Below are 12,620 nucleotides of genomic sequence, written 5' to 3' on the forward strand. Positions count from 1 at the left end.
GTGTCGGCGCCTTTGATGTGGCGGTCGAGAACCAAGCGAGACGGAATCGTGCTAACTCTCTCAGATTAGCGGAATAGTCAGGGCTGGATTAAAAGGATTTTTATTATTGAAATAAAATATTTAGTTTCTACCTGACAGTACCATAGTAGGGAATTTTAATAATATGAAATTTGAATTACAATATTACGTGGTATGACATTAAAAGTAGAAAATGGGTATTTTAGATAGGTAATAGGTTTTGTACTGGAGTTAATACGGATTATTAAAGGAAAACTTGAAGAGTAATTAAAATTCCTTGTAAGCTGCTGTTTGCTGACGTAATCCTAAGAGGATGGAAACAAAAATAAGATGATTATCAGCAGGGGCAAACTGATCAAAGAGGTCTTAAAAGGGCGCTGTTTGAGGTATTTATAGAACCAGTGATTTTAATTAAATCAATATATTATCGCAATAAAGGAATGTCATAAAACAGTATCCATCCATACTCCGCGGTCGAAATTATAGAGCGTGAGTCAGACATAATATAAAAACACTATTACCATAACGCGTATAAAATATAATATGATTTTTTATCTTTGTGCCGCTCGCTACGCACATCGATAGAATCTATAATCGTCTATAGACTGAGTTATACTGAACGTCGATCTATATTCTATGTCTGTCTTTTGCACTTGATAGAGAATAGGGAAAAAATTTTTTAGTTGGGTGTAAACGGACTTGATTTACCCGCCCTGAGAAACGTCATAGCAGAAGCGTAGACGAGGGGTCTAATTCCATGGCTATAATAAATTTAAAAATTAAAAAAACACAACTGGGGCGTTTTAAAATGCTGTAATAATTAAAATGAATCATAGTGCCGGTTCTAGCAAACCGTAAAAAATATTAGATGTTATGTTTTATTATCTTTTTCCAATATTTTCTATATCTTGTTCCCTTTTACGCACACGCCAACGGATTTTCGTTCCCGGCACGCTTCATCCCCCTTACTAGTCCATAAGCTAGTGATGAGTCACTATCTATTAATTTCTATCGCGGAGTATAGTACCAAAATAAAGGGTGAAAATGGTTGTGAAATAAAATTGCGTTATTTTTAATAAGTTGTATTGCCTAATGTAAATGATGAACAACCAACACCTACAAAACAAAAATACCTATAGTTATACATATTATAAAACATACCTACAATATACAAAAAAATATAATAACATAATATAGCATTAAAAATATATATGTTTGTTTTTTTGAATATTCTTAAAATTTTGGTTTATAGTTTTTAACGTATAATAAACTCTAACCCTTAAATATAACCAAAGTACAAATTCTTTCGGAAAAGAATGACACGGATGACTAAAAGGTAGTCTTTTAATTAATTCAAAAAGTGTGCTACAAATGTTATTTTTTTGTGGATAATTGTTCAAAATTATCTTGAAATATCTTTTCAGTGTTACAAATGAGCTCAACAAAGTTATCGTTTGGCATTTGCAATTGTCCAAATAAGGTACCTTCATTTTCATTATTATATGCCTTCAAAAAACAATAAAAAGAAGAATAATCCAATTCATTATAATCTTTGCTATAATTGGTGCAAGCATCACAGGAGTGTATCCGCAGGACTTTGTTCAAAAGGTAGCCACACACATACCTAATAAATTTTTTTTGCAATAACTCGTCCTTACAATAATTCATGCTATTGATTATTTTAATGTTTGCATCTTTAATATGGGGGGTTTCATCCTTAGTATCAGAATCGTCTTTAGTCAGGAAGCCTTAAAAGCAGTTGATCCGAATCTCCCTCGCAGTTTTCTGCACCCGAGTTAAGCAGGTTAATGCACTGCAACTTTCTAAAGATCCTGTGAAACTGTATGGCCATCCGATTAATACAATTACTGTTTTTACTCCTAATTTTGCCAAAATGATTCTCCAGACAATCTTGGTTTAGTCTTTTCGTCAGTAAATAATCAAACCCTGCAGTGTCACGAAGATAGTTAAATAAATTTATGACACTGTTTATGGAAATTTTTAGACTATTGGTAAACTTAATTGTTTTTGTGATGTATACATTATTTTTGTCACGAACTTTAAGTTTGTCAAAAAGAGTCAAGCATTCTGTTAAAAATTCCAACTGAATGGGTTGACCTTTAAAAGCAGCATTATATTTTTTTGGGGAAAAACTTTGAGAGGAATTTAAAATATCAAACAGCTGGTTAATTGTGTGAACAAACTGCGCAGTTTCAGCAGCTTCTGCGGGAAGGGACCCAAATCTTATATAAAAGCTCATCACTACATGAACTGAAAAACTAAATACTTGTGTGACTAGTTTAACTTTCATCTTTTGAAAATTTGTGGGGTAAATGCGGGCATCTATCAATTCTGCTTTCACAGAAAATTTTTTATCTATTTCATAAAGTTCTCTTATGTATTGCCACAATATTTTTTTGCCATCAATATAAGTTATACAAGGTGACTCAGAGTAAAATTCAGTTTTTAAAAATTAATATCAAAATTATTTAAACTTCAATAAATTTTATTTTAAAAATAAGAAACTGTATATATGCGGATTTTACTTTTTAAACACAACGTTATCCAAATGCCGACCATCTTGCGTCCAGCACTTCTCCAATCTGGTCCTCAAATTTTGGAAAACTCGTCGACACATTTCAACAGGAATATTGGTAATGGCTTCCCGAATGTTATTCTTTAACTGGTTGTATTGGCCGGGGGATTGGTGTAAACAATACTCTGTAAATATCCTCATAAAAAAAATCCAGGGGCCTTAGGTCCGGTGATCTTGGGGGGAAGGGGATATCACCAAATCTGGAAACAAGCACACCTGGAAACAATTCACGTAGACTGGTCATTGATGCTGCTGCTGTGTGTGCCGTGGCACCTTCCTGTTGAAACCAGGTGGAATTTGGGTCATATCCAGGAAAGTTCTGAAGAGCCGAATAAAAAAAGTGCGAATCATTTCACAGTACCGCTGGCTATTCACAGTAACAGAGCGGCCACAGGCATCTTCATAAAAGTAGGGCCCGATTATTCCAGAAGACGATATGGCACACCAAACAGTCGCCTTTTTAGAATGCAGTTGTTTCTCATGCTTTTCTTTTGGGTTAGCTGGGGCCCAGAAACGACAATTTTGCTTGTAGACATATCCTTCTAAGTGAAAGTGAGCCTCATCACTGAATAAAATTTTGTCCAATCCACCTTCATCCCAAAACATATTCATCATGGTCTCACAATATTTTTTTCTTAATTCGTAGTCTCCGGGCTCTAGAAACTGCAAAAGTTGAATTTTATACGGATGAAAGTGTAAGTCGTCCTTTAAAATCCTTTGCACACTTGACCGATGAATATTTAGGGCCTGGGCATGTTTTCGTGCAGATCGCTTCGGGTGGTGTGTCACAGCCCGCCGTACAGTCTCGATGTTCCCGGGTGTCACTGATGTCGTTTGTCAGGGACCTTGAATGACGTAAATCCCACACTTTTGGTATTCAAAGTCAGGATTGTATTCAGTGAAATTTTATTGCGTTAAACAGGGATGTACTATCAAAAAAGCCAGGAATTTATTTATTACTTATATTATTTATGTGAAAAAGTTTTTTAAAGGCGAATTTTAGATTTTATTTTTAAGTTAAACCAGTCTATTAATGAAATTATTCAATGTTAAAAATATTTATAGTTAAGATCAAACTACTGAATAATTACATGTTCAATATTTATTAACATAAAGGACCCCGCACAAACCTTATGGAAAATGGCTTTCGGTCAAAATGGCTGAAATTGAAATATGATATAGCTCTCACCTTCCTGAGCAAAAGTTGTCATGGGCCCAAAGCGATCCTATGTGTAGGTTTAAAGATATAGAGCTTTGAAGCTAACGATTTCATAGCACGGTGCTGAATATAAGTGCAGGATAGGTGTATGTACATTCTCCGTATATACAGGGTGAGTCAGTTTTTTGTAGACAAACTTTAAAAGGAGATAGAACACATGTTTTTAAAAAGAAAAGTTCCTATAAACATATGTCGTAGAAGGCTTCGTTTCCGATACGGGGTTTTGAATATAATTTTTTTTCTCGAATATTCATTATAACTTATAAACAAATGCTTAGATTTTTTTCATGTTTAGGAGATAATGCCTATTAATTAAGGGGCATAAAACAAGCGATAAAAATGTTCAAAAACTTGCAAAGTGGTGGAGTGGAGGGGGTGCTCAATCTCAGAAACAAAGCCTTCTACGACATATGTTTATAGGAACTTTTCTTTTTAAAAACATTTGTAAACTATATCCTTCATTCGAGACCAAATAGAAAAATCAAGAGGATTGAAGTCCGGACTTATGGCTGAGAAAAATGTGGTGGAGCACCGTCGTGCATGAACCACATGTCTCTTCTTAAATAAAGTGGAACTTCTTTAAGCTGTGGAAGCATTTTTACTTGGCCACCCAGAAGTCCGGACTTCAATCCTCTTCATTTTTCTATTTGGAAGAATCTATTGGTTCGTGTGAAGAGTTGTGGCAAAGAATACAAATCGCTGCCAACGAAGTCAAACGCAATCCCAATATGTTGTTTCAAACTCGAAGATCTCTCAGAAAACGTTGTGTAAAGTGTGTAAATGTCAACGGTGGATTCTTCGAACACTGACTTTAAATCATTATTACGAATTTCATTTGTTTTATTGTTAATTGTTGTAATAACACGAAGAAACACTTGGTTTGTTTCGCTTTTAATTTCTCGTATTATCAAAACATAGTGTTCGTTAAATCGATTTTTCTCGAAAACGGATCGAGATACCGAAATGAAACAAGAATACACAATTAATGGAAAAATGATTGCTCTTTCAGGTTTTGAATCAAGTTTCATGTTAGACATACAGGGTAAAAAGTTATTAACTAAATTTTCGGTAAAATTGGTCGTAAGTGGCGCCCTCTATGAGCAATGCTGAAATTACAACACGCATCTTATTCGTCGCCTAAAAAAATACAGTTTCACAAATTTTCATGTTCGTAACCTACATATTTTCAGAATAATCGCAAAAAACGATTAAAAATTTTAGGCATGTTTGCGTCAATGGTCACCATTTCCTGTGTAGTATCTTCAGCTTTTGATTTTCCCATTGTTAATGAATCACCCTGTATATACACTCGAACAATCATTTATTTACACCACAACAAAATAAATCACGTAAAATGACGCCAATGCTCAACGCTCGGGATAAAAAACGACAAACAGGCTCATAAAATGGCTAAAATGCTTTTGTAATTACGCCACTTTGTTCGCATACCAAAAGTGGGGGGGTGCGTGCACCGATCTGCACGAATACCCCCCACGCCAACTTATAATTCTGATTGTTTTATCTTCTGTGCTTTTGTTGACTCGGGCGCTTGCAGTTTACCACATAACTCGTTTCTTGAAATCGTTTTACCCATAATTTCACTAAGTTTGAGGATGGTGCATCATTTACTCGGCGAATGTTGTAATGATTACAGACACGTCGCCTAGCCACAGCGTAAGAATCGTTCGATTTAAAAAAAGCCTCTACCATAAACGTGCGTTGTTCTCCTGACCACATCTCCATGTTTACTAACAATCCGCATTAGTGATGGGACTACTTGAATGAAAATTATCGATTATATCGATTATGAAAATCTCTCGATATCTCGAGTGATCATATAAATTCACTCGATTATTCGGAGACGAATGACAGTGGCCACAGCATTACTAACGTCAATCGTCACTCGTCATCACCGAATAACGCAAACGCGCTGCTCGAGCGAGAGCGCAGGTGTTTCGATTATTCCTAACGAGCTACAAAATCTCGAGATAAGACGGCCGAGAGGATGGATGAGACAATCGAATATCACGGCATAAAAAAGACAATATGCAGTAATTTTATAAGTGACATCGCGCGGTTTTGAAGGGCGGTTTAGAAGGGAGCTTTATTTAGCGAGGATAGAAATTCATATGAATGAAGATAATACAAAAATTATGTTTTCTATATAATTTTTTTTCAGAAGCCCAAACAATGGATCTCTTTAGGCGGCGACTAGTCATTTTAAACATAAGCTGATGAACCACTCAACTCACAACGAAGAAATGCCGCAATACGGGAAAGTCATTCATTTACCGAGCGTCATGTTTCGCATATAATTTGGGATAGGTCGGAAATTTTCGAAGTAAACTTTCAATTATATATCATTCGAATAATCACTCGATTATAAAATTAATTCGAATGGTAACCTCTCGATTATTTAATTCATTCGATTATTTCCATCACTAATCCGCATGTATTAACTACGTATTGACACTACTACACCATCTGTAACTTTTATGGTATTTATAGCGGGATCGTTTCTTAGCGCTTTAATTATATGCGGAATATAAAAAATAGATATCGATTTTCTAAATAAAAACCTGTATTTTCTGGAGAAACATTTAAAATATTTGAGTTTTATATTAGAACCCATGTCACAAGTAACTGCACAAACATTTAGGCCAACAGTTTTTAATTTTTGTAAGGCTTGGGTTAAAAAATTTGCTAATTCAGCAGGACAAGACGTGTGAACAAAGAAATAGGCAAGAGGCTGTTTCCACTTGCTATATAGACCTCTTAACACGAAAACACAAGCAGTCAAAGTGGGTTTAAAAATCTTTTCTCCATCATCCCCTATTGCTAGCCCTATAATATAGTCTTGATTACGTTCGTAAAATAAATTTGCTTTGATAGACATTTCATCGAAACATAATAGGCAATATTTATTTGTTCCTGAAAACTGTCAACCTTTTTTTAAATAATTTATAAAATTCAGGGTTTTCTAGTCCTGGTCCTATTTTAACTGCCCAAATTTCATTGCGTAAAGTATTTGGCGAGGGAAGACCAAATTTATTCATTAAATATTGTTTATAAACACGGGGACCCGCAAAATATACCGATAAACATTCAATTTTGAATTCTTTGGTATAATGTCTACCCTTTGGATGTTAAAGACATATATTCCAGAGATATATATATTTCCAGAGATATATTATCCAATCGATTATTTAATTTACTTTCGAGTACTTGAACCCGTTCTTGTAAATATTTGTTCTCTGCCTGTAATGCCTCAATGTTCTGCCTATATTTGACTTTCCTTGGGGAGTTCTGAGTTAAACTGGCTAACGTTTGTGTAGATGTTGGAGACATCAAAGGCGGACTTATTGTTTTCACAGGACTGAATTCATTTTGGACCCCGGTTTCGGTCTCGGTCTCAAGTGTCTGATCTTCGGTCTGATAATCAACTGTAAAAATATGTTATGCTTAATGTTTACGATAATAATTAAATATGGATCATATTTTTTGTACAACTAAGTATAAAAATGTAAATACTTATTTCTAACCAAGGAATACATTATTCCATTAACCCATTTAATCCTGAAACTGTTTTTTTCCTCAAAAATTACTGTTTTTATGTAAAGTTTGTTAAAAATAGATTATTGGAGCTAGAAAAAATTGTAAAAAAAATATGGAAGCTTTTAATTGGTCACAACGAGGTGTCCTTTTAAAAGGACGGTAGGATCATAGGATACTGAGCAAGCAATATTTTTTAAACATTTTATTAGTCAAATTTTACATGGTATGGTACATGAAAAAACAATCCTTAGGGTGAAGGGCTACATTACACTTATTGCAGATAAAATTTGCTTTCTTATGGCAGGACGCACATCTCCGTTGCTGATCTTGATAGAGTATGAGATGATTGAGTCCATCAAAACGAGAATATTCGTGCTGTGTTTTTGGTGCCTTCGATGGTCCCCTCTTTGTAGTCCTTTTATACGTTTCCAGTAACTCAATGGCAATTGATCGTCTAAAAGCGAGCTGATCCATCTTCCCCCCATTGCACTTTTGTAATTGCCAAGAATTTTGGACTGCCATATCGATGCAGTGGGTTAGTAATGGAAAATACCATTTTTTTCCACGTATCGTTGTTCTATACTGACTAATATTCTGGTCACTTCTATCTACGCCGCCCATATTTTCGTTATATAATTTTATCAAAAACGGTTGGTCGACTTGAATATGTTTTTTCTGAGATTGTGAAAATCTTTTGACCCTATTTAGTGGGAATACTGATGACGCATTTGAAGCCAAAGTTACGACGCTATTGTCGTTCCATTTACAGATCACCATGTTATCGTCAGCTAAGGAATAATCAAAGGCACCTCTTTCGACCTTCTTTAGTTCATGTGATGATTTTAGAGGACACTGTGGGATCCGATTCTCTCTAATTGTTCCAGTACCTTTGATTTTTCGCAGTGTAAGTTCTTTTAGAAGGGACAGAGAGGTGAAATAATTATCAAAAAATAGATGAAATGAGTGATATGGCATCTTCTGTAAAACATCAGCATATTTCAGGATCACGGCGGAACCTAATCCCATATGTTTATACTGCTCCGGTAACTTTGAGGATGAGCCTTGGTAAGGGTCAAAATAATTGATGTAACCAAGTCTTGTAGCTCCCACCCATAGCTTGTAGCCCCAACGAATGGGTTTTCCACGAATGAACTGCTTGCAGCCATGGCGACCAAAGTATGGCACCATGGCTTCATCCACACTGTGGTTTTCCTCTGCAGGCGCATGTTCGAAGAACTTTTTATTCAAAATGTCAAAAAGTGGTCTCATTTTTGAGTACCTATCATCTTTGTCTAATCGACCATTATCATTACAGTGAATATTTTGCATTATATAATGAAATCGGTCACGAGACATGGCAGCACACACCATTTTATTGTTAGTATCCTCTAAATTTTGCCAGTACATATTTCTTCGAGAAACAATGCAATATCCACTGAGAAGCAATATACCAATATAACAATACATTTCGTTCTTTGATATATCATCATGTAGATTTTTTTGGTGTGCGTAATTATTGCTATAATGAAGAATCAAATCAATGACGTCATCGTCAAAAAACATCTTGAAAATGGTGGCTGGAGATTGCTGGTTTCGTACTGTCTGAACTGGAATCCAAGGTGGAAAATCGGGCTGCAAATCTTGAGTCTTGTACGAGAACTTTTTCATTATTTTAGGCTTGCGCAAAACGAAGTGTGACAAGGGCCTATCGTCCTCAGAATCCGAATCTTCGGATATTACAGACGTCCCTACTTTTTCCTCAGGGATTTTGATTTCTACCTCTACCCTCAATTGAGATCCAGGTAGATTTTCCATTACAACCTGATCTTCATCACCTGAATCCTCATCAGTAACGGGATCATTGGCGTTCTCCGGAGGAAAAATTATAATATCATTTGGAATCTCCGATTCACCGATGTTTTCTAATTCTTCGCCTAATTCGGCTAGGGTTAACGGCTTTTTCCAATAACTAGAAACAAGAATATATACTTATTAGCATTTACACCGAACAGTAGTGGATTTTCCTACTGTCCTTTTAAAAGAACACCTCTTTTTTATGACCACGTGCCCATGAAAATAAATAAAAACGGACTAGTATTTTATACTCAATAACTATTTGTACATTTAGCTTCGTGATGTAAGTTACAAAAACACTATTACTTATTGAAAAAACAATATTTACATACCTCCAATTATCCATTGTCGATTCGCACTTTGCAAGAGTACCAAAAATATTCGACACGTGCCGCAAGAACGTAAACAAATCACTTTTATCCTGTTTGCGGTTGCACTAATAATCATTGAAACTATACCAATAGCGACATCTAGAATTTCAACGCTGATCTTGATTTTATCGCGCTCTACATTCAGCGGCCCTTATAAAGGACGGTAGGATCAAATGGGTTAAAAAAAATGAACACTTTCTCATAGAGCAAACTATTATTTATTTTTGAGTTGGCCCATCTTGAATGCATAACAATAATATAAGGAAATAATAAATATTGTAAATACCGGAGTCAGTTTGTGTAACACCTGGAACCAAAACTCTGTTATCCAGGAAGTAGCAAGGGTGCACTATAAGAATGTTCATCTATACCAGCTTTAGAACTTAATTCAAATGATGGAAATAGGGTAGGATATGCAGTGGCTACTAATCGTGTGTGAAGACAACTGTTGAACATCCTATCTTCAAAATGACTTTCGCATAGCATATAACTTTTATGTAGATCATCCAGTTTTGTCAGTAATTCCTCCCGATTGGCTTTCATTGCCCATATCTTAGCCCTGTAAAAGTTATTTATTTACATTAATAATTATTGTGAATAAGATAAAAAAATTAATAGATATATTTTTAAACAATATCTCTTTTTATTTATTTTATTTCCATTTTGAATACTTATTAAAAAATAAGCGTCTTAATAAGTATATTAAAATAACTAATATGAGTTTGGACTAGGACTTTATGATAAACCTAATTATACTTTAAATTCAAAATTATATTTAGTAACATCTCGTATTGGCTTAACAAAACCTGGGAAGCTCCACCAGAGAATGCTGGTGCGCTACGCTACGTAATATAACGTATTAATATTTTCTGGCACCACCATTATTTCGCATGGCACAGCCTGCTNGTAACATCTCGTATTGGCTTAACAAAACCTGGGAAGCTCCACCAGAGAATGCTGGTGCGCTATGCTACGTAATATAACGTATTAATATTTTCTGGCACCACCATTATTTCGCATGGCACAGCCTGCTCAGTGAAGGTGAGACTACAGTCAAATTAATATGTCATTGAATCAAATTTTGAATTTGAAGTATATAAACAAGTACTCAAATGTATATTATTAGTATAAACTTTATATTTTGTTAAATGTTTATTTCGACGTTTACAAAAGTAGCTCGATGGGGTAATTATTTAGTATAGTGACACCCTCTCCAGTTTTCACAAAATTTTGTCTACCCCCCTATTTTCGATGGTGCTGAACACGAATCTGAAGTTTTTTTTGTGTGGTCGAACCCAGTTTTCGAGAAACATTTTTTTCAAAATTCTATCCTGAATATTTCAGATAACACTACGTAGAACTCTGTGTATTTTATGTAACTTTCAGAACATCTGTAATAAATAATCAACATTGTTTAAGAAACATATTTTCCCAAATTTGAACTTAAAAAAGTATGTATTTAATAAATAAAATTATAGTGGGATGAACAGAGATGAATGAGAGTAGGGGAACTCGATGGTCATCACGAATTAGAAATGGTGGATTCAAACTACAAAATTTTTATTTATTAAATACATATTTTTTTACTTGAAATTTGCGCAAATGTGTGTCGTGAACAGTATTAATTGTTCATAACAGATGATCTGAAAGCTACATAAAATACCTATACAGAGTTCTACGCAGTGTTATCTGAAATATCCAGGTTAGAATTTTGAAAAATTTTTCTCGAAAACTAGGTTCGACCGCACAAAAATAACTTCAGATTCGTGTTCAGCAGCATCGAAAATAGGGGGGTAGACCAAATTTTGTGAAGATTTGGGAGGGTGCCACGATTATATTAAATAATTGCCCTCGATGGAAAACAATATAATAAACTGTTTATAAATATTAGCAATGACAATTTCACATACATAATTCTATTTAAAAACTACAGGTAAGTACTTACCGGTTTGGTTCCTTGGGAAAACGAAAGAATTTTTTCTTGGAGTTGTAACCCTTATTAAAACAGCTTTTAACTGCACAAACAGTATGATGTCCTTTTCGTTCACTCATTTTACTTACACTTACTTTACATTTATGTTCTGTGCTCAAAATTCAAAACTAAACATTAAACAACCAAGCTAAATGCAAAACAAACACAAATAAATCAACGAAATTATAACCACGCCCAGGGACTCCAAAGCCCTTTTCTTTTACTCATGATTTCGGAATCAACGTGTTACGATCCAATGGAAACCAATCAAATTGCTAGATTTCGGATCGTAACGCGTTATGATTCCGAAATCATGAGTAAAAGAAAACAGCTCAGGGAGACTAGACAGCAAAAACAGAGAAAAGAAGAAGAAGAAGGCTCATTTATAAGGATAAATGATAGGCAACAGGCAATTTCAAATGGGTTGCATACTTCCACTATATAATTTAAAGTTTCATTTATTTAATAAGCATAAAAAATACATTTGTTACATATTACTTATTACTGAAGCAAACGTATTTTTTATACTTCTTATAATAGGGATGACATGTATACGTGTATGAAAAGAAACACGTGTATTACAAAAATTTATTCAAAATGTAAAAATTAAACAAATATATAAATTGTACACAAATTCTGCACAATAACAATTACATTTATTCATGGCTGAAAGTCCTAAATCAAAAAATCTTATTTTTTGCTTTCTTTAATATAATAGTTCATTAACGATTTTTTGCATAAAATTTTCCTTTTACATTTTTTAAATAAGCCATTTCGCTGAGAAATTCAATTCTCTACAATTCTTGCTATGAACTATACCGAAATTTTGCTTCGTTTTCGTGCTATATTTAAAAAACTGCAAAAGTGCTTTTTCACCCCTATCTTCAATTTCAACACTCTAATTTAATAGCACCCCACGGTTTTTTCATTTTTAATGACCCTTCGAACAAGTTATGTGATGAAAATCCTTGAACGTCTTATTTCCTTCCTTTTTTGCAAAAAATAAGAATTAAAACGTATAAGGGTAAACGCGAC

At 34.4% G+C, this 12,620-nt stretch overlaps 1 protein-coding gene across 1 annotated transcript; it reads right to left on the minus strand.

Annotated features, from left to right (window-relative positions):
- Nucleotides 1–6,965: 6,965 nt before the first annotated feature.
- LOC111692251 lies at nucleotides 6,966–11,789 on the minus strand. Its single transcript, XM_023456158.1, has 3 exons — nucleotides 11,559–11,789; nucleotides 9,900–10,172; nucleotides 6,966–7,276 (listed from the first exon to the last, which is right to left on the minus strand). The coding sequence occupies exons 2-3, from the start codon at nucleotides 9,976–9,978 to the stop codon at nucleotides 6,966–6,968; spliced, it is 390 nt and encodes a 129-aa protein (XP_023311926.1). The 5' UTR covers nucleotides 9,979–10,172; nucleotides 11,559–11,789.
- Between the last annotated feature and the right edge of the window lie 831 nt (nucleotides 11,790–12,620).

This window comes from Anoplophora glabripennis, unplaced genomic scaffold (assembly GCF_000390285.2).
Source record: "Anoplophora glabripennis isolate ALB-LARVAE unplaced genomic scaffold, Agla_2.0 scaffold133, whole genome shotgun sequence".
Classification (NCBI taxonomy): Eukaryota; Metazoa; Arthropoda; class Insecta; order Coleoptera; family Cerambycidae; genus Anoplophora; species Anoplophora glabripennis.